The sequence below is a fragment of the Silurus meridionalis genome, chromosome 11 (assembly GCF_014805685.1).
Source record: "Silurus meridionalis isolate SWU-2019-XX chromosome 11, ASM1480568v1, whole genome shotgun sequence".
NCBI classification, from domain to species: domain Eukaryota; kingdom Metazoa; phylum Chordata; class Actinopteri; order Siluriformes; family Siluridae; genus Silurus; species Silurus meridionalis.
The window spans coordinates 12,916,384-12,939,417 of NC_060894.1; the positions used below are offsets into that span (position 1 = coordinate 12,916,384).

The following is a 23,034-nucleotide window of genomic DNA, read 5'->3' on the forward strand; positions in this document are numbered from 1 at the left end:
AAGCTCGTTTTCACCACATAATAAAGAGTTTAACTAATTATTTTATATATATATATATATATATATATATATATATATATATATATATATATATATATATATATATATATATATATATAATTTTTCTGGACCTGAACGTTTACTTAAATTGTTCATGATTAAAACGCTTGCCACTTTGAGGCGAATATATTTGCGCGTTTTCGCGACATAGGGCATTTTTCACAGCAAGAGTGCTTTTTTCGGCACATCATTGGCGCCAACGTCACTTCCGTAGTTCGGTCGCAAAACAGTAACAGCTCTATACTCAAGTCATAATCCAGTCTCGGTGACTGCCAGGGAGATCTTTAACTGCAAATCTCTACAGCGGGGCAGTTTGCATGTACTTGTATGGAAATGGATCTCCCTTGTCCGGAATGGATAAGACATGTTGAACAGAAATGGACCCGACTCGAATCTCCGACAAGAGGCCGACTTTCGGTCTTCACTGATATAGACGACCTTTTCCACTTTGGAGAGTCACAACTACAGTCAGTGATATTTTTTTCAACATTATTCATGTTTATTCAACTTTAGAGTTATCAATACTTTTTTATTGTCCGTTATTGCTGTACTGCAATTACAATTCAAAATGTTGTATGTGAATGTGAAAGTGCACTATACAATGCAACTCCTTCTGACCTTCTCTATACTTCTCTATTAACATTCTCAAAGCAAAGATTGGATCCGTTGTGCTCTTCCTCGGTATGAAACTATATAGTTGCTCACAGATGGTCACCTCTTCTCTCAGCCCGGCTTCCACTACTCTTTCCCATAACTTCATGGTGTGACTGATCAACTTTATTCCCCTGTAGTTACTGCAGGTCTGTGTTGAGAAGATGAAGGGAGCATTTTGAGCAGCTAATGAATGAGGAAAGAGAGAGAGAGAGAGAGAGAGAGAGAGAGAGAGAGAAACGTTTGGATGATGTGGAGATGGTGAAGCAGGAAGTGGATAGGATTAGTAAGGAGGAAGTGAGAGCAGCATTTAAAAGGATGGAGTGTGGAAACTCAGTAGGAACAGATGAAATACCAGTAGAAGCATGGAGATGTTTAGGAGAGATGGCAGTGATTCAAGATTCTGGAAGGTGAGAGGATACCCGAGGAATGGAGGAGGAGTGTGTTTTTTAAAATAAGGGAGATGTGCAGACCTGTAGTAACTACAGGGGAATGACATTGATCAGTCACACTATGAAGTTATGGGAAAGAGTAGTGGAAGCCAGAGAGAAGAGGTGACCATCTGTGAGCAACAGTATGATTTAATGCTGAGGAAGAGCACCACAGATGCATTATTTGCTTTGAGAATGTTGATGGAGAAGTATAGAGAAGGTCAGAAGGTGTTTCATTGTGTGTTTGTGGATTTAGAGAAAGCATACAACAGAGTGCCAAGAGAGGAGTTATGGTATTGTATGAGGAAGTCAGGTGTGTTAGGGAAGTATGTGAGGGTGGTGCAGGACATGTATGAGGACAGTGTGACAGCAGTGAAGTGTGCAGTAGGAATGGCAGACTGGTAATGTGGAGGTTGGACTGCATCAAGGATCGGCTCTGAGCCCTTTCATGTTTGCAGCTGTGATGAACATGTTGACGTATGAGGACAGACAGGAGTCTCCATAAACTATTATGTTCACAGATGATATTGTGATTTGTGATGAGAGTAGGGAGCAGGTTGAGAAGAGCCTGGAGAGGTGAAGGTATGTGCTGGAGAGAAGAGGAATGAAAGTAAGTAGTAGTAAGACAGAGTACAAGTGTGTGAATGAGAGGGAGGGCAGTCCTCACTCTCTTTTTTTTTTTTTTTTATCTTCACCTACAAAGCCATTCTACAGACCACTATCCGATGCTGTCTAGCTACACTGTCCCCTGCCAACACCTTACAGTCTCCTTCAGGTTGCATCTCCTACATAGAACACCTGTGTGCACCTTCTTCCACTCTTATACATCACCCTATGCTCCTCCTTCTTAAAATACGTATTCACCGCTGCCATTTCCATTCTTTTCTCAAAATCTACCACCATCTGCCCTCCACATTCCTTTCTTTAAGGCCATACCTTCCCATCACCTTCTCATCACCTCTCTTCCCTTCACCAACATTCCCATGAAAGTCTGCCCCAATCACCAATCTTTCATTCCTAGGTACAGCATCTACCATTTCATCTAATTCACTCAATAATTTTTTCTTTCTCTCCATCTCACAAGCCACTTGTAGAGCATAAGCACTGATTACATTTATCATCACTCTTTCAACTTACAGCTTCACATTCATCCCTCTTTTAGAAACTGTCTTCACCTCCACTACAATCTTGTACTCTGCCTTCAGAATCACCCTTACACCATTTCTCTTTCCACCAACACCATGATAGAACAGTTTAAAGCCACCTCCAATGTTCCTGGCCTGACTTCCTTTCCACCTGGCCTCTTGAACACACAACATATCTACCTTTCTCCTCTCTATCATGTCAGCTACCTCTCCCTTTACCAGTCCTAGTACCAACATTTAAACTGCCACTCTAACTTGCACTCTCCTATGCTTCTCCTTTCCCTACTGTTTCTGTAGACATCTTTCCCCTCTCTTTCTACTCCTTTGGCCAACAGTAGCCCATTTTCCACCAGTTCTCCTTTGTCTAACAATACCTGTGGCAGTCTTTCGTAACCCGTGCCTTGATCGATCCGGTATGTAATTTAGGTTTGTGATCTGTATATATTAAATTTGGCATGTTTGACACTGGATGCCCTTCCTAACACAACCCTCCCCTTTTTTCTGGGCTTGGGATGAGCAGAGCAGTGCACTGGCTTATGCAACTCTAATGGCTGGGTTAATTTAGTAAAATCTATATTTTATCTAATTTCGTCACACATTATTTTTAGCAGTGCAAAATTTATCAAAAGAATATTTGTTTGCCCATAATGGGCTACTAAATCTAATAGAAAAGTTGCTAAACAGGGATTTTCATTTCAAAAAGGATGGTTCTTTAGGTCCATTACCTTGTGCGAGGGTTACAGTAACATGCTAAAATGCATTCATCTAACTGCTATACATTTCAATATTTTCGATAATCTTCACAAGATTTGGCTCACATTGTATTGACACGCATTTGTTCAACCCTGACAGTCACAGAATTCCACCAATGTCTGTGGTCAGAGCATACATGAGCAAAATGTCAAATCACTCTTGAATTCCTATGCCTAAATTTATGGCTCTGCTTTCTTGTGATTGCCTAGGCAACATTTGTAGTTCACCTGTGAATGTGTGGCTAGTTGCTTGTCCCCCTGAAAATGCTGCCTACTGCTTTATATCTGCTTACTTTTTTGCACATACGTTGTCCACTAATTAGTCCCATTTGTTTATAAATATTGAAATCAATGTCAAATTATTCAGTGTGGTCAAGAATGGCATACTTCTGTATACCCATTTCATGGTCTTGGCATTCTTACATAATGGCCATTAAAAAAAAAAAATTCCCATGTATATAAATGACACATTTTCATAAGCTCATGCAGAGCAAACTAGGGCCGGCAAACTTATGATAAAACTGCTTGTCTCTACAGCCTAAGCTTATTGGTGACACTGTTGTGCAACATTGTCCAATTTGGACACACTTAGATTATTATTTCGCTTATTGCATGTAGCATTTTGCATAAATGCTATTCCCAGGATTTTACAAAAGGTATTACTTCAAACCTGATGACTTGTAAACTGTTTGTTTTTCTTCATACGTGTGTGTGTGTGTGTGTGTGTGTGTGTGTGTGTGTGTGTGTGTGTGTGTGTATGTATATATATATATATATATATATATATATGTATATGTATGTGTGTGTGTGTATGTGTATATATATATATATATATATATATATATATATATATATATATATATATATATACATACATATATATATATATATATATCAGGATGCACCGAAATGAAAATTCTTGGCCAAAACCGAAAAAGGAGGAAAGCAAGGCCGAAAACCGAAACACCGAAAGAAATTATGGCAATTACTATGAGCATTGCATTTATGGCTATGGCTGTGTACTAACCTTACTAAAATCAAGGCATTTCAATTGCATAAATTAATATTAAAGTCTCAAAGAATAAATCAATTACAAATTATGAAAATATTTATTTATAGCACATTGCAACAACTGTTTTGGCCGTGTTGTTTCGGTGATCAAAGTCTTTCGGCCAAAAATGCACTTTTGGGCCATTTTCGGCTGAAACTTTTCGATGGCCGAATATTCGGTGCATCCCTAATAAATAAATAAATAAATATATTATATTTTTATATATATATATATCAAATCAAATTTTATTCAACACATACATACAGGGTACGACATGCATTGAAATGCTTTATACGGCGGTCCGGCAAGAGGGGAATAGGGTGGGGAGAAAGAAAAGAAGCAGATAAATAAAGTATAAAAACTACATAAAATAAAATAAGGTATAAAGGATATATAAAGATATGTATGTAAACAAAGAGAAAAATGTATATACAAAGAAAATCCTTATGGCAGTAGACAGTGAAACAGTAAACAATGTGTACCAAAGTGTAAACAATAGACAATTTTAGTGGTGGGTTGTCCATAAAGTGTCCGTGTGCAGTATGGTGTGGTATAAAGTGTCCATAAAGTGTCCACACAAATTATATGGTGTGGTGTATGGGTCCGTAAGTGTCCGTGTGCGGTATAGAGTGTCCATAAAGTGTCCGTGTGCAGAATGGTGTGGTATAAAATAAATAAATATAAAGTGCACTTTGCTGTGCAAGTCCAGAGTTTAAAGTGTCGTGGTGCGAGAGGTGAGATCTGTACAGAGAAGTAGTGTGATGATGGAGAGAGTGGACCAGCTTTTAGATCCCTGGGTGTTTCCTGGTTTAAACACCGAATGGCCTGCAGGAAGAAGCTCCTCCTCATTCTCTCTGTGTTCGCTTTCAGGGAGCGAAAGCGTTTCCCTGAACGCAACAAAGAGAAGAGTCCTTTGTTGGGATGGCTGAGGTCCTTCACAATATTCCTGGCTCTGGTCCGGCACCGTGTGCTGTAGATGTCCTGCAGGTCAGGGAGCTCGGTGTGGATGGTACGTTCAGCTGAATGCACCACCCTCTGGAGGGCTCGTCTGTCCTGCATGGTGCTGTTCCCAAACCAGGAAGTGATGCTACCGGTTAGAACGCTCTCAATGGTGCAGGTGTAGAAAGTCTTAAGCACCTGAAAGGGTAGTTTAAAGTCCCTTAAGCGTCTAAGATGGTACAGGCGCTGCCGGGCCTTTTTCACCAGGGTGTTAGTGTGACAGGACCAAGACAGGTCCTGTGTAATGTGAACACCCAAGTACCGGAAACTGTCCACTCTTTCCACTGGAGTCCCGCAGATGTTTAGCGGTTGGTATGACCGCTCCCGCTTTGTGCTGAAGTCCACGATCAACTCCTTAGTTTTGTTGACGTTCAGGAGAAGGTTGTTCTCCTGGCACGATCTCTTCAGGTTTTTAACCTCCTGTAGGTAGGCCGTCTTGTCGTTGTTAATCAGGCCCACCACAACAGTGTCGTCAGCAAACTTGATGATGGTGGTGGAGTTGGATGTGGCCACACAGTCATATGTGTACAGCGAGTACAGCAGGGGGCTCAGAACACAACCCTGGGGAGCTCCAGTGCTGAGGGTGAGGGTGGATGAGGTGTGTTTTCCCACCTGTACGGCTTGTGGTCTGTCTGTCAGGAAGTTAGAGATCCATTGACACAGCGGCTGGCTGAGTCCCAGGACCTCCAACTTAGAGGTGAGTGTGGAGGGAATTATGGTGTCAAACGCTGAACTGTAGTCCACGAACAACATCTTTGCATAATTCCCGTTTCTTTGGTCCAGATGGCTCATCGTGGTGTGGAGGAGATGAGCAATGGCGTCCTCAGTAGAGCGGTTCTGACGGTATGCAAACTGTAATGGGTCCAGTGTGTCTGAAAGTGATGCAGTGATGAAGTCTCTGACGCACTTCATCACTACTGAGGTCAAAGCTACAGGGCGGTAGTCATTGAGGCAGGCGGGCTGGGGTTTCTTCGGGACAGGAACAATGGTGGACTGTTTAAAACATGAGGGGACAACAGACTGTTCCAGTGAGAGGTTGAATATCTCAGTGAACACCGGTGCTAGCTGGTCAGCGCAGGCTTTCAGAACCCAACCTGTGATGCCATCTGGTCCTGCTGCCTTTCTGGTATTCACTCTCTTGAATGTCCTCCTCACGTCATGCTCTGAGATGGTGAACGTGCACGCTGGTTGTGCCGCTAGCGTCGCTAGCGTGGTTAGCTGCAGCCTCGAAATGAGCGTAAAACGTGTTTAGCTCGTCTGCCAGAGAAGCGTCCGCATTCACCATTCTAGAGGATGGTGTTTTATAGTCCGTTATTGTCCTTAGTCCCTGCAACAGGCTCCTAGAGCCACCATGTTGGAAACTGTGACTCTAGTTTCCTCCCGTAGCGCCGCTTTGCATCCTTCATCGCTCTGCGAACACTGTAGGATGCAGCCTTGTACTCTTCCATGTCCCCGGTGGCGAGCCCCGTGTTGTAGGCATACACGTGTTTGTGTGTGTATGTGTGTGTATATATACATATATATATATATATACACACACACACACACACACACACACACACACACACACACACACACACACACACACACATATATATATATATATATATATATATATATATATATATATATATATAATGTATGTGTGTGTGTGTGTGTATGTATGTGTGTATATGTGTATATATATATATATATATATATATATATATATATATATATATATATATATATATACATACATACATACACACACATACATACACACATACATATATATATATATATATATATATATATATATATATATATATATATATATATATATATATATATATATAAAATCAGTTTCGCTCATGGAGAAGAACAATTTAGTCCTCAAATACCCATATATTAAAGACCTTTTTTAAAAAATGTCCTACACATTAGCACACACAATCCTTTCCACATGTATGTCCAGTGAGGATGTTTTCATTAACATTCATTTCTTGAGAGATTTTTAACATCCTCCTTTAAATCACTGCAATTTCCTACTGCACTGATATCAAAAGGTAAGAAATATAATGGGGAGGGGGGGGGGGAATCTTTTTTCAAATAACAGTGTAATCTTTTAAGCACTGGATCACCAGTAATTTAAAGAAAACCTGTTGAAGTTTACAAAGAACATGGTTGCTCCCTGCCAAGCAATCATTGTGAGGTTGTGCGCTTCTTCCTTTTCCAGCTGCTCCCATTAGAGGTCACCACAGCAGATCATCCAACTCCACACTACTCTGTCCTCTACATCTGCCTCTTTCAAACCAACCACCTGCATGTCTTCCTTCACCACATCCATGAACTTTCTTTTTTCCTCCTTCCTGGTGGCTCCATCCTCAACATTCTCCTACCGATAAACCCCATGTCCCTTCTCTGCACATGTCCAAACCACCTCAATCAGGCTTCTCTCACTTTGTCCCCAAAACGTCCTACATGCACTCTCAAACTTGTTTGTAATCGTGTTCATCCTTGTTACTCCCAATGAAAATCTCAACATCTTTAACTCTGCTACCTCCGGCTCCACCTCCTGTCTTTTAGTCAACATTGTGAGGCTGTGCTCAATTTACTCAAATAGATATAATAAATTATGTATTAAATGTATTCACACAATACCTGAAGGGCATATTTAGGTGTGCTAAGTTCAGGTTTTGGAATCTCTTAGGGGATTTAGAAAAATGGCATATCGTTTAATTAATATCTCTTAGTTGGTTGTGCATTTCATTTAATTTTTTTTTTTTATAGGCCAGAAGATCTTGAAGCTTTGTCCAGGATATCTGAGAAGAATCCTGTAAAGAAATCTTCTGAATGTGCAGCCAGATTCAGGGAGCAAGGGAATGTGAGCTTTAAAGAGAAGGACTACACTTCTGCTGGCCTATATTACACTCAGGTGAGGACAGATTTATGCTTCTGTGAGTGTGTTTCACACACAAAAATCGGATCACGCCTTTGTACCAATCAAGTAAAGATCAGAAACTATTGGGACTTACGATATTTTGGACTTACGATGTGGTTGTCGTAATGTATCTCCAGCGTAAGTAGAGGACTACCTATACATGGACACTGGAGACAGCTGTGTTCATGTATACGACTAGCAGACGCTGTTACGGTACAGAAATCTGCAACAACAAATCTGCATGAGGATGTACTTAATAAACTTTGCGACCTCTGCTTGCTGCGACTGATGCCGGTGGCTGGGAGAGGAGACGTCGGAAGCGACGCTCAAGGAAGCGAATGTGCGGCAAGCGGGTGGGTGCCGCTTTTCGACGCCCGGCTCTCCTGTCTATTCTACTTTTAGACAATAAATTGGACTACATACAACTCCATCGGACCATGCGGTGAGAGTTTAAAGACTGCTGCATCTTTGTTTTTATGAAGACGTGGCTCAGTGGCAGAGTTCCGGACGCCGCCATCCATCTAGTAGATGGGCTAGACACATTTCGTGTCAACAGAAATGCAGCTCTCTGTGGTAAGACTCGCGGTGGTGGCGTGTGTGTTTATATCAACAGGGAATGGTGCAAGAACTTTGTGCTTGTCTCCCACTATTAGTCAAGTCAAGTCAAGAGGCTTTTATTGTCATTTTTGCTATACACAGTGGTACACAGTACACAGTAAAAACTAAACAACGTTCCTCCGGAACCCTGGTTCTACACTAAACAACAACAGCATAGAGCTACAACACAAATAAAGTGCATCGAGTGCAACCTGGTGCAAACAGTGCAAACAAAAAAACAGTACAGACAGACAGTGCAGACAGACAACACAAGACAAGACAAAAATAAAAAAAACAAGTATATCGCCGACTAGTAAACCTACTGTATACTTGATTATATAGTATTAGTGCTAATGCTTAGGAGGCACTGTGTGAATTCTATGCGGCTATTAGCAACCTGCAGCATGCTCACCCTGACGGACTGTGTATTATCGATTGAGATTTTAACCATGCAAAACTTTGCAACGAGAGTGAAAGGCGAACATGCAGGATCTTCTTTACACAAACATCCCCCGCGCATATTGTGCGAAACCCCGCCCCCACCTCAGCTACTCAGACCACATCTCTGTTATGATAATTCCAGCATACAGATCTCTCGTCAGACGCTTTAAACCGGTTCTGAAATAGGTAAAAACCTGGCCACCTCTGCTCTTCAGGACTGTTTTGAGTGCACTGACTGGGAAATGTTTAGGGAGGCTGCAACAAATGGCAATTCCATTAACTTGAAGGAGTACACATCATCAGTGACCAGCTACATCAGCAAATGTGTTGATGACTTGAACATCTCCAAGACCATCAGAACACGCTCTAACCTGAAGCCGTGGATGACCGCAAAAGTGTGTGCACTGCTACAATCTAGAGACTCTGCACTCTGAACAACAAGGGCCAAACTGTCCCGTACCATCAGAGAGGCAAAGCGCACACAAGCCAAGCGAATCCACAGCCACTTCTAGGACAGCGGAGACACCCGTCGCATGTGGCAGGGCATCCGGGCGATCACGAACTACAAATGTCTTCACCCGCTTGTGACCGTGATGCCTGCCTCCCAGATGCGCTGAACGAATTCTATGTCTGGTTTTAGGTGCAGAACAACGTGAAGGCAAGGAAGACTACCCCTCCAAGTGGCCAGGTGCTCTGTCTAACCACAGCTGAAGTGAGGAAAACTATGGAGAGTTAACAAACGAAAGTCTGCTGGAACAGACAACGTTCCTGGCAGAGTGCTCTTTTAATTAGCTTGTTGTAGACTGTGTGTGAAAAAGTTAAATGTCTACACTTAATCACAATGCATATAAACGTTAATGTCTACACTTAATCACAATGCATATATAAACGTTATGCGGTATTAAAAACACTTAAGTGTTAGAATAGAATAGAATTGAATAACACTGTAGAATATGTTAAATACTTTCTTGAAGAGCATGTTGTTTCAATATTACTATCCTGTTTTAAATCATATCAGTATCACTGGTTTTTAAAAAACTATTTTTTCAAAAATAGTTGTCTTTTAATGCAGATAATGGCATGTGTATTTGTTATATCTTTCAGGGTGTGTGTCATGCTGAAAAGAATACAGAAGAACTGTCTTTATGCTATGCCAATCGTTCAGCTGCTTTGTTTCATCTTGGTCTCTACACTGTAAGCATCTTGTAACTGTAAAAAAATTTTTTTCTTTTTTTTGTAAAGCACTGTCCATTTGTACATTAATTATTCTCTCTCTCTTTATATAGAAATGTTTAGAGGACATCCAGCAGGCCTTTGATGAAGGTTACCCAAGTTACCTGCAGAGGAAACTGATGGACAGACAGTTACGGTGTACAAGTCTTGTTAAAATGCAGGAATTTCAGAAAGTAACTCCTAAGCATCAGACACCACAAACTAAAAAGAATAAGGGTGTTAATGCCAGAATGTCACCTGCAGTATCTGTTAATTTTGCTCCTGAAAAGGGGCGCTACCTGTTGGCCACTGAGAACAAGTCAGCAGGGGAAATAATGGTTGAAGATGAAGCATTCAGTTTTGTTCTTATACCCGTCAAGAAAGAGTACAAAAAGACTATCCAAGCCAGCATATTCACAAGTGAGCCTATGCACTGCCATCACTGTTTGTCTGAGAATATTTACTCTGTGCCATGTCGGAGCTGCAGTTATGCCAGATACTGTAAACAGAGCTGTGAAATGGAGGCATGGGACCAGTACCACTGCTGGGAGTGTCCTCTTGGTTCAGAGTTACTGACTCTTGGGTTGTTTGCACACTTGGCCCTGCGAGTGACCCTAAAAGCTGGGATAAAGGAAGTCCAGAGAGCAAGAAAGATTTTTTTAAATTTGGTTAATGAACTGCCAAAAGCAACCTTTGTCAGAAGTGATGGGAAGTCTTGCTCAAGTAGTGAAACATCTGACAGTCTTGGCTTGGTGTCAGAAATGAATGTAGGAGCACCTCTGATTTCTAACCAGTGCTTTAAAGGCTCTAATTATTCAAGCTGTTATTATGGGAAGTCATACCTGGGCATCTATAGTCTGTTAACACATGTGGAGAAACATAGCCATAATCTGTGCTTCCTGTTAGCTCTAACCATGGCAGCAATCAGTCAGAGAATTGCACAAGAAGAGATCTCATGCCATGATCATGAAGAAGGGCATGTGTGTTGGTGTTCTGAGAAGAGTCTGCTAGGAGCTACAGCTCTGAGGCACATGTTGCAACTCACATGTAATGCACAGGCTGTGACAGCAATCAAAGTCAAAGGTATAAATCTACATTTGAACAGATTTTCAGTAGGCTTGTGTGATATTATTATTGTTCCTACTACCTACATGATATCACAATACCATGTGGTCATCGGGAATCGGTCATGTTTATCAGTGATTATATTATATTAACAAACCTGCACTTATAAATTTTATACACGCTGCAATTGTTTGGGGTGCATTAATGTTGGAGAATAACAGGTTTAAGGTTTATTTTCTGTATATTACATTATGGTTATTGTAGTTTGGGCTGGTGGTTATGACATAAGGCAGAGAGAAACAGTGTCTCCCTTTTTAAGTCTACTAGACAACAAATGTATATAAAGTTATCACTGGTACAATTTATCAATTAAAAATACACCAAAAGTTCAGTCAGTATTTGTGCTATTTTTATATATCCAAGCTGCCACAAGCAGGCACCAATTATATGGAAGAAGGGGAAAGGCAACTCCACCCATACCTCCTTTATCTATTTAGGGTGCTCTGAATTTTTTATGTAATTTTTTTTCCATTTCAAAGAGCTATTTATTTATTTATTTTTTTAAACTGAATTTAATGTGGTTGTTGCGCATTAGATTCACAAAGAGGAAAAAAAATCACATATGATGCAACACACAATGACTTACTATCTCATAATTATTACTTTGTATCTCATAATTATAACTTAGTATCTCATAATTGAGATCCTGATCTCATAATTATGACTTTGTATATCATAATTGACTTAATATCTCATTATTATGACTTAGTATCTTATAATTATGACTTAGTATCTCATAATTGAGATCCTGATCTCATAATTATGACTTACTATCTCATAATTGAAAAGTGGGGGCAGTCTGTGGCAGGGGAGCATTTTAGCACATAACACTGAGAAGTCGTAATTATGAGATTCTCGTAATTAAAATATTAAGTCATACTTATGAGATCCTTTCTGGTGTTTTTTTTCTCTCTTTGTGAATGCAATGCACTTCCGTATGTTTGTATGCTGTTGCCTTTTTTTGTAATTATATATATATTTTTTTCATACTTTAATTTTTCATTATACATAAATGTAATTTAATTGCATTAATGCAGAATCACTTTATACCACCATCTGGCGGTGTAGAACTGTTATTATACCCTCTCTTATACTCCTTTGGAAATGGTGGTGATGCTCATTTTTGTTTCTTGTTTCTGATGTTGGTTCTGGATTTGTGTGTGTGTCTGTGTGTGTGTGTGTGTGTGTGTGTGTGTATATATGTGTATATATATATATATATATATATATATATATATATATATATATATATATATATATATATATATATATATATATATATATATATATATATATATATATATATATATATATATATATATATATATAAAATATAATACAGTATTTTATTTTGGTCCAATATAATTTTTTTGTAAGTCTAAAAAATTAAGCGATATTGTGGGCTCCATTGAGCATCTGTTAATTCTAACCTTTCTTTTAGAGGACACCAGCCTACCAGTGCAGTCCAGTAAAGAATTACGCATTGCCACTGCAGTGTTCCCCATCCTCAGTTTGCTCAACCACGCCTGTCAGCCTAACACGAGTATCTCCTTCAGTCTGGGCCTCCGTTCATCTGGCTCTAGTAGTCCTGAGTATTTTTCTTCTGGACTTAAAGTAACAGTCCGTGCTTGCAGAGACATTGCTGCAGGGCAGGAGCTGTTACACTGTTACGGTAAGAAATGGGGTTTTCTAACATCCTTGGATTGGGTAGTAACATCAATGTTCATGTCAAAAATAATTTTATTTAGATCATTATTGAGGCAAAAATCTTACATTTAGTGTCTTAAGGAGGTGCATGAGGTCAATAAAAAAAAATTACGCAATCTGGACAAAACTCAATTCACTTTATTCAAATGTTTGTTTATATCTTGCTTTTAACAGAGGACTTGTGAACGCTGTCACAAAGCAGCTTTATAAAATTCAAATACAGTATATGTAAATTGGTATACATTAGGGGTGTAACGGTACACATATTCATACCGAACTTTTTTGGTACAGGGCTTTCGATTTAGAACACAAGTCTACCAAATGCAATCCTTTTTACGAACATAATTAAAATGAGTAACGACATGTATGTTGTTTTGCGTACGTGTGAATTTGCTACCACTTCTGTTTTTTTGAGAGTCTAGCGATATGGATTCTTTAGCTTTTGCTTTAAGAATTTTTCTTTAAAGGAGAAAATCCTGTTAATTCTGCATATCGAGGGAGTGAATAACTAAAGGATGGAAGGAAGAAAGAATGTAAAACACACACACATACATATACATCTGTATTACCCAAATGGGGTGTAACAAATGTAAAATATTGAATTACATTTTTCTATTAATTAATTTTATTAAATCAATTTAATTTGTGCCAATTTATTCGATTACTCAAATGAATCAATATAATATATATTTGATATATTATTTAACCAAGCATGCATTTTATTTTAAATTGTTTTAGAAACTTAATCTGCTAATATTCACAAATGTTAATAATAATAAACTGCATTAATAAAAAAAGACAAGGAATTTTGTTTTGCAAATTCTCCTACCTAACTGTACTGAAATTATACCGAACTGTTACTCAAAAACCAAGGTACGTAGCAAACCATGAATTTTGTGTACCGTTACAGCCCTAGTATACATGAATTTGTTGCTAATAGCATAGTTCTCTATTCATGAATCTGTAATCAAAATTACATCATTAAACAGAATGGTTAAGTGTCAACGAAAAAGAATAATAGATTGTTATTTTTATCATATTTTTAGATTAGATTAGATTCAACTTTGTCATTACACATGTACAAGTACAAGGCAACAAAATGCAGTTTGGGTCTAACCAGAGTGCAATAACAGCAAGTGCAGGATATATAGTTTTTACATGAATTTACATAGGTAAATAATGGATGTATATGTACTATAAATGTAGTATACAGATGAATATATATGTACTGAAAACATAATATACAGATGAATATATATATATACATACACTGAATATATATACAGATGAATATGAATATATATGTACTATAAACAATAATATACAGATGAGTATATATATATATATATATATATATATATATATATATATATATATATATATATATATATATATATATATATGTATGTATGTATTGTGAACATGATATACAGTGAACATGATGTATTGTGAACATGATATTTACAAGTTGCATGGTAATCAGAGCAGCAATATTGTTACATCACACATCACCTTGAATCTCAACATTGCTAATTATGTTTTTCTAATATTGTTTTTAGCAACAATTATCTCCATCAATTCAATACTGCTCTACTAATTATGCTCACACCTAATTAGCCAGAACATAATTACCATAATTAAATCATTTTTGGATGTCATTTGATCTCGGATGTAGGAGAATGGCACAAGGCATTTAGCTTAATAAATAATTTAGGCTAGTGTTAAATAACACAATGACATGCTTTGTTCACATACAATGGTATGCTTTGTTCAAATAGCACGTATAAATCTAAATTTGGTATGGATTACTGCATGCCATTTAACATGAACTGGATAGCCAGATATTACTAAACTAACCCACCCAAATATAGTGGAGTACAACCCCAATTCAAATTTAAATACAGGGCAACAAAAGGAAATGAAACATTGTGCAACTTATTAGTTTATTTGGGAAGTCTGTAACATGATTGAGTCTGATGGACAAAGGTTCACCAATCTGCATTTGCAAGTTGTGAAACAATTTCAGAATAATGTTTCTCATAATCTTATCATCTACAATACATATCATTAAAATATTCAGAGAATCTGGAGAAATCTTTGATATTCAGGCTTGTGGCACTGCATTAAAAGTATTGGAAGTCACTGCATGGGTTTAGAAACACCTCATTGCTTGTGAAGGCAGTTTGCTGTGTCATCCACAATTGCAGGTTAAAGCTCAATCATGCAAAAACCAAAAAGCCATGAACATGACCCAGAAATGCCACATTTTGTATGGGCCAATGCTCATTTAAACTGGACTGGGGCAGACTGGAAAACTGTTATGTGTTGTCTGTTTTTTCAAGTATTTTGATCTTTAATTGGTGTGTCTAGTCTAACTACTCCAAAGGAATTTAAAAAATTTATATAAAGAATACATGTGAACAGACATGTAATTAAACAGTTTGCTTCAATTCATGTTTAAACTATTGTCTAAATATATGTCATGATTGTCACTGGTTACAAGAATCTACAGTCTGAGCTAGGAGAAAGCCACCCGAGCATAACTTCATGTTGCATTTTAATTACTTAACTGATCAGGAGATTTAAAAAGCATATAAAATTGCTGGAGGCATTTCTGTATTTTATTTTTGAGGGTGCCCGTGCATTCTTTACAATTCAGCATCTTCAACAATCTGCAACATCTCCCTGAGCAGCGCAGTTGTCTTGAGGCATGTAGGAACAACGACAGTCATCTCTGTGCCGAAGAAGTCTACAGTCTCCTGCCTCAATGACTATCGTCCCGTCGCACATACACTTATCGTGATGAAGTGCTTCGAGAGGCTTGTCATTAGGCACATAAAGACCCAGCTACCACCCTTATTGGACCCAATGCAGTTTGCGTATTGTCTAAACTGTTCCACTGATGATGCCATTACAACGACCCTCCATCTGGTCCTCACCCACCTGGACAATAAGCACACTTAGGTATGAATGTTGTTCATTCATAGACTTCAGTTCAGCATTCAACAAAAGTATCCATCAGCACCTGATTGAAAAGCTGAGCCTATTGGGCCTGAACATCTTACTCTGCAACTAGATCCTGGACTTCCTGACTGGGAGAGCTCAGTCAGACCAGATAGGGAACAGCTTTTCCAGCACCACCACACTGAGCACTGCGGCCTCTCAGGGCTGCGTGTTCAGCCCATTGCTGTTCACTCTGCTGACTCATGACTGTGTAGCAATACACAGCTTGCATCACAACAAGTTCGCAGGTGACACAACTGTGATGGGTCTCATCAGCAACAACGATGAGTCAGCATACAGAGAGGAGGTGCAACAGTAAGCAACCTGGTGTAGAGCCAACAACCTGTCTCTGAACGTTGACAAAACTAAAGAGATGGTTAGGAGAACACAGTATTTGTCTTACACTGTCTTGTGTTGTCTGTTTTCACTGTTTGCACTAAGTTGCAAACGATGCACTTTATGTGGCTAGGTCCTTAGCTTAGTGCTCAGTAACACACAGCTGAGTGAGTGTACACACAGTTGAGTGAGTTTCTGCATGTGAGTTCAGACTGTGTGGGCCGATCCAACAGACGAGCTACTGTAACTCAAACTGCTGAAAAAGCTGTTAATGCTCAACAGGTCAAGGACTGTTTTTCAGCAACAGGGGACCAACACAATATTAGGCAGGTGGTCATAATGTTATTCCTGCTTGGTGGTAATAATGTTAAGCCTGGTCTGTGTATGCGACAATTAAAGCTAGTAAAAGCTGCCTAGTAAAAAAGTAGATGACACATCTACAAGATTCCAATAATATATAATTTAATTACTTCTATCTATTGGCGATATAAAGACCTGTTGAAAGGGTTAAACTGGATAATCATAGAATGGGAAAGAATGCATTATTATTTTTAAATGTATGAGTTTAAATAAGTGCATAAATTTGGAGCAGGTAAACCAGCGTCAGATTAAGGAATTTGTTTTGGTAATAGTATGTAAGGCTACTTATTTAAAATAGTAATAATTTACAATATTATAATAATAAGTATAAACTGTATCTCATACATACTTTTATCACTTGCTCTATGATCATTAACTAAAATTTCCATGGCTTAGCCAAAAAACAACATAAAAGCAGGTACCTCACCTACCTGCTGTACCTCATCTATATACTGATGATCTTATTCCCTGCCAGGTCCTCACAGTAGCAGATTGGATGTTGAAAAGCGCCAGTGCCTGCTGCTGATGCAGTACTTCTTCCAGTGTCAATGTGAGGATTGCAAGCTGGAACTAGCTCATAAAAGCAAGATATTACCATTAACTTTTAATGGACTTAAGTGTGAAAAATGTGGAAACTTCCTTGAGGTAACATAGCAAGTTCCCCATAATTGATGATTTAGCTAAATAATATTCAGTCACCATTGACTCTACACACGTAATAATATACATAATAATAATTAGTTACTATGCATGCCTTTGAATTGATATAATTTTATTATTGTATTTTATGCATATAAGTAGTTTATATTATTTTGATGGGAAGTTTTTTTAACTCTGACTTGAAACATTGTTGGTGCTAGATGTGCTGAGGTGAGTATTTCAGAGCTTCTGGCCTGAGGTTTGCAGGCTGAAACACGTGGTTGATAATGAGGAGAATGACCAGACTGGTTTGAGCTGAAAGAAAATCTGGAGTGTCTGAAATAAGAATTCGACCTATTACTTATCCATCTGTGCACCCATTACCAAACTCTCAGGTCCTCTAATCATTGAAGTGCATAGAACAAGATATAAATAGTGGAGTGACCGCGCCTTCTCAGTGGTAGCTCCTAAGCTTTGAAATTCCTTCCTTCTGATCTTGCCTCCGAAAGGAAATGCTCTAATTTTATAGCTAAACTAAAGACCCACTTATACACCAAAGCCTTTGTTCTTTGTTCTGGTACTTAGTCTTCTGCTTCTTTTCACATTTATTTTATTTTATTTGTTGTGTTTTAATGCTTATTTTATTTTTCTTCTGTTTTTGTTCTTACTATTTACTTTTTTCTTTTATGATATTGCTATATTTTATTACTTTTATGCACTTTTTTTTTTTAATCACCTTGGTTCTACCTGGTAGTTGTTGCTATATAAATAAAGATTGAATTGAATTTACAACATTACAAGCAGAAATGCATCTCAGAACATATTACATTAAACACTGATGTTTGGCAGAGGATTTACAAAAGCTGAAGACAACATAAGGTTACAATCCCTTTCAGTAAGGCACAGACTTACTGAAAATGGGACAGTGGAAAAAGTTTTTTTTTTTTTGGTCAACTGTCCAGTTTTGATTAACCTAAGCCAGTTACATTTTTTGATTCTTGTTCTTAATGCACCATTCTGTGTAAATTCCCAAGAGATCAATAATTTCTGAAATACTTAAATCAGCTTTTTTGGTACCAACAACAATGCTATGATGAAAGTCATAAAGACCAAACTTTTATTCATTCTAATGTTTAATGTGAACATTAACTGAAGCTCTTAATCTATATATCAGCACTGCTGAATGAGTGTACAGGTGTTCCTTATAAAGTAGACAGTGTCAGTAATGTAGTGAGTGTCCTTCATGTTATTTAAAACTTTGCTTGTCTTTTCAGATGAGTGTGGACATGCATGTATGTTCACACTGTGATCACCGCATCTTAAATACGGAGCTGCAGAAAAGGATGCAAATACTACAGCACCAGCTGAAGCAAGCTGTAGAACTCATGGAGAACAATCAAATAAGTGAGTGCATGTAGAAAAAAATGTAAGCAAATGGTCTTTTCAGCAGCACAAAACACCCAGAAATACATTGTAATTTAAATTATTCATTTCCAAATGATTGTGTTGATCAATGTCATTTTCAAAATGAATAATATTTTTTGCAGAAATACCTCAGTTAATATTAATAATGTTTTTTTCCCCTGACTGAGATGGTGCCCTAAGTATCTTGCATAAAGCAACCACTCTAGCAGACAGTTTCCTAATGAAGGTGCACACTCTGCAGGGTGAATTAGCTGATGCAACGGCACGAGCATATGCTACCATGGGTAAGAATTTTTTATTATTTAAAAAGGCTTTAGCATTTGATTATTTACAATGATTATCAGTGCCTAGGAATAATTAATCACTTATATATATATATATATATATATATATATATATATATATATATATATATATATATATATATATATATATATATATATAATTAGGGGCGGCACGGTTCACAAAACCCACAGTTCGGTTCGTATCACGGTTTTAGGGTCACGGTTTTCGGTTCTGTACGGTTCTTTTTATTTTTTCCTTTAATCCTCAACAATCCTATTTCCTTCAGCATTTGATATATAGCTTATTAGCTTAATTATCCACAATTTAGGATACAGTATTAATATTTTTGTAATGTAATCATGCACTAACTGAATTTGACTTGACTTTAAGCACATTATTGGGACCAACTCTGAGTAAAAGCTAGGTGAGATTTTGATACAGCAAGAGAGAAGACATTGATAATGACATGCTTTTCGTTTATTTGGCAAAAAAAAAAAAAAAAAAAAAAGTGTCGGCGAGAGGGAATATTAAACTGCGGCTCGAGTACATTCATCGAAATCCTTCACACTCAATCACGCTGCACGGTTGCATATCTTTTGCTATAAACATCCTCAATGCTTTAGTTATGGCGATTGCCCTGTCCGACTTATCACTGAGAGGTTGCTTAAATGCTGTGGACAGTAGAAGTTGTTTCCTAACCGGCTCTCTCCTGTTTGTGCTTACCGACACATTGGCGTGATGTCTTCTCAAATGAACTGTTATATTAGAAGTGTTGCAATTAGCATATTGAATGCATTTTGCACAATGCTTGCACACAGTCGCAGTTCTATCTACTGTTTTATTTCCGTTGTCATTGCAAGTTAGTAACATGAAATCCAAAATATTCCCACACACCGGAACGACGCGGGCGCATCCGCCAACTATGGGCAGCCTTCATTATCTCCACTTGCCATATCTGCAGCACTCTATATGTATGTTCGTGCGAAACTGTATGAGGCGAAACTGAGCACAGGGCTACATTGCGCATGCATTAAACCGTATATATATATATATATATATATATATATACTAGGTATAATTATACTGTAATAAACTCAGTACTGTTTTTCAGGGCTTTGGAGGAAGGCTGCATCACATCTAAAATACAGTATTGATGCCATTTGTTCCCAGTATGGTAAAGACAGTGTGGAGCTTGGGAGACAGCAGCATAAACTTGCCCAGCTACATTTCAATGGGTAAGACACGTGTTATTTCCAAGTTTACTTTGATATGTCTTCATCCATTTGTAACTTCTGTGTAAAAGTGTTTCTGTAAAAGTATTATACCTCTACAAAGTAATTTATTTTATTATCCTTAGATTTTATGAGATGAGGGGGGTGGGAAGAAAATCAGAAAATAACAGAAAATAACATATTAGCCCTAAAAAATCTACATCATATGTCAGCCTTGATTTACAAATATCATCATCGGCCAGAGAAAAACTCATATCGGTCGACCTCCATTAGTAACTTTTATTAAAGTGATGTAATCATCTTGATTAAAACATTAAAACTGCTTTTAATCTTGCAGAGGGGATGGGCTATCTGCTCTTTCAGTAATACCTTTAGCCCGACGCCTCCTTACCCTCCACTGTGATCCTCACTGTACAGAGCTGCAGGAGCTTCAGGCCATGGAGGCCTGCCTCATGAGCACAATGTGATGTTAGTCTGTCCTCTGTTCTTAATCAACTGACAGTAATGCTTTTATACACACTGTAAAAATTGCATATTTTTGTTTTACCAGTAGGCTCTTTATACAATAGAATGTTCTGGAATGTTTGTTTTATTAACTATTATTAGGTCTAGCATAATTGTACCAACACCCTAATTAGCAGTAATTTGTCAATGGATTAAGCAATAAAAAAAGCTCTACTTCTTCTGTAAATGAAATGACAGTGTTCCTCCTTCAGTTTCACCTTACAGTCATTAATCTATTTAAGGTTGCATCTCTTGCATATAATATAGTCCACCTGTGTGCACCTGTGTGTGCACCTTCCTTCACTTTTATACATCACCTCTGTGCGCCTCCTCATTTTTAAAATAGGAATTCATTTCCATGCCATTTCCTTCCGTTTGCACAACCACCATCCGCTCTTTCACATTCCTTTTCTGAAGGCCATTTATAGTAGGGCTGAAACGATTCCTCAAGTAACTCAAGTAATTTGAATACAAAAAAATCATCAAGGCACTATATTTGCCTCAATTCTTTGTGCAGTCCATTTATTACACACAGAGCAATATGTTTTCCGACTGACCATTTTTACTGATGCACTGCCCACTATACTCTGTACCGCTATGAACAGGTACAAGACACAGAAGACGCTGCAGAATTGAAAATGATTTATAGTTTTATTTATGATTTTTTAAATTTATATATTTATATTTGCATTTTGATGTTATATGGCAACTAAAATGGCACTAAATGGGTTTAGTTTTTAATTTCAGCCATAAAAAAATTTATTTTGTTTAATCTGAATCAAGTACTTGTTTGTTTTAAGAGATGTCTTATTTATTTATTTTGTTGCTCTTTAATAAAGAAAAAGTACTTCTTATCCGATTACTCTATAATTCGCTGGAATAATCAGTAGAATACTCTAACCTGATCCTAATCTTACTCATTCCAGAATTTTTTACAACCCACAACATTTATCATTACCCCTTGAAAGTCTTGCTTCACATTCACCACCCAGAAACTTTCTTCACCTCCACTACAATCTTACTCTAGTCTTCTACAGGATCACCACTACACCATTTCCCTTTCCATCCATGCTGTGGTAGAACAGTTTGAACCTACCTCTAATGTTCCTGGCTTACTGCCTTTCCACTTGGTCTCTTGAACACATGTCTACCTTTCTCATCATATCAGCTACCTCTCTCGCTTTACCAGGAGTAGCGACAACATTTAAAGAACCAACTATAACATTTACACTCCTATGCTGCTCCCTTTCCCTGCTGTCTCTGTTCATGTCTTTCCTCTCTCCTTTTGCACTAATACCTGACAAACAATACCTGTGGCAGTTGTTGGTAACCTAGGCTTTGACCAATCTGGTCAAAATAAAAAAAATATTTCTGTCTCACCCTGGCAATTATTGTATGCTACTGATTAAACTGGGCATCTTAATTACATTTAAGCCTTTAAGTTTTGGTAGACATGGTTTAAAGTTATTTATTTTAGTCAGATTCCCTTGTGCAGTGGTTGATTTTCAAGAACAAAATTTAATCTATATGTTTTTTGACTCAGCAGACATCTTTTAATGCACCCTTGCTCTCACCCTTCTGTCTTGTTCATCTCCATTATGTTTTAACTTTGAACACTGCTGGACATTTTTTTTTCTTTGTTATGAACTAGATAGTCATTTATATTTAACTCTGTTGTAATTCTATTCATCATGTTTTTTCATCAATTGCAACTCTATTTATTTTATATGTTTAAGGCATAAAAATATTGTTTAAATTATTAAACTCATAGAGAGAAATCGGTTGTGAGTAGATTGAGCCATTGGATTGTTAATTTCCTGAATTTCCAGTTTAGCAGTGAATGTTCTAAATGTGAAAACAAATTCCTTGACTTTCTACCAAGCTATCAGAGTTCTATCAATGACTTTTGTTTTTCAGTTTAGACCCTAAGCAAGGGTCATCATCTGCAGATAGATTAATCATATGAATGAGATTATTTATTTTGTATTGTAATGGTTTAATTTTTATGTATTGCTGCAACTAATGGTTCTATGCATATTTAAAAAAAAAAAAAAAAAAAAAAAGGATTCTGAATGTCATGTTTTTTTAAACAAGTACAAGTCCAGATAGTCAACACTGTATTATATTTGAATCTCTAGGAGGAAAAAGTCCCTGGG

The 23,034-nt window shown here is 37.6% G+C and overlaps 1 protein-coding gene across 4 annotated transcripts; it reads left to right on the top strand.

Moving 5' to 3' along the window:
• The first annotated feature begins 236 nt into the window (after window positions 1–236).
• Window positions 237–21,070, top strand: smyd4 (SET and MYND domain containing 4). Of its 4 annotated transcripts, none has more exons than XM_046861686.1 (11): window positions 237–527; window positions 7,862–8,006; window positions 9,691–9,762; window positions 10,155–10,244; window positions 10,337–10,682; window positions 12,829–13,059; window positions 17,269–17,438; window positions 18,707–18,836; window positions 19,025–19,141; window positions 20,254–20,377; window positions 20,712–21,070. In XM_046861686.1, exons 1-11 carry the CDS (start codon window positions 388–390, stop codon window positions 20,839–20,841), a joined length of 1,695 nt encoding a protein of 564 aa, XP_046717642.1. In that variant the 5' UTR covers window positions 237–387; the 3' UTR covers window positions 20,842–21,070. The 4 variants fall into 4 exon arrangements, 3 of the variants coding, with proteins under 3 accessions (XP_046717642.1, XP_046717640.1, XP_046717641.1); XM_046861684.1 differs by having other exon boundaries at window positions 238–527; window positions 10,337–11,345; XM_046861685.1 differs by lacking the exon at window positions 9,691–9,762 and having other exon boundaries at window positions 238–527; window positions 10,337–11,345.
• Window positions 21,071–23,034: the final 1,964 nt, after the last annotated feature.

Excerpts from the sequence above, each read along its gene's own strand:
- smyd4 (XM_046861684.1), top strand. The coding sequence starts at position 388 with ATGGAAATGGATCTCCCTTGTCCGGAATGGATAAGACATGTTGAACAG. Across the intron at positions 8,007-9,690 it reads CTGGCCTATATTACACTCAG|GTGCAGAACAACGTGAAGGC; the intron begins GTGAGGACAGAT and ends GTCTGGTTTTAG. Across the intron at positions 19,142-20,253 it reads ACGAGCATATGCTACCATGG|GGCTTTGGAGGAAGGCTGCA; the intron begins GTAAGAATTTTT and ends ACTGTTTTTCAG.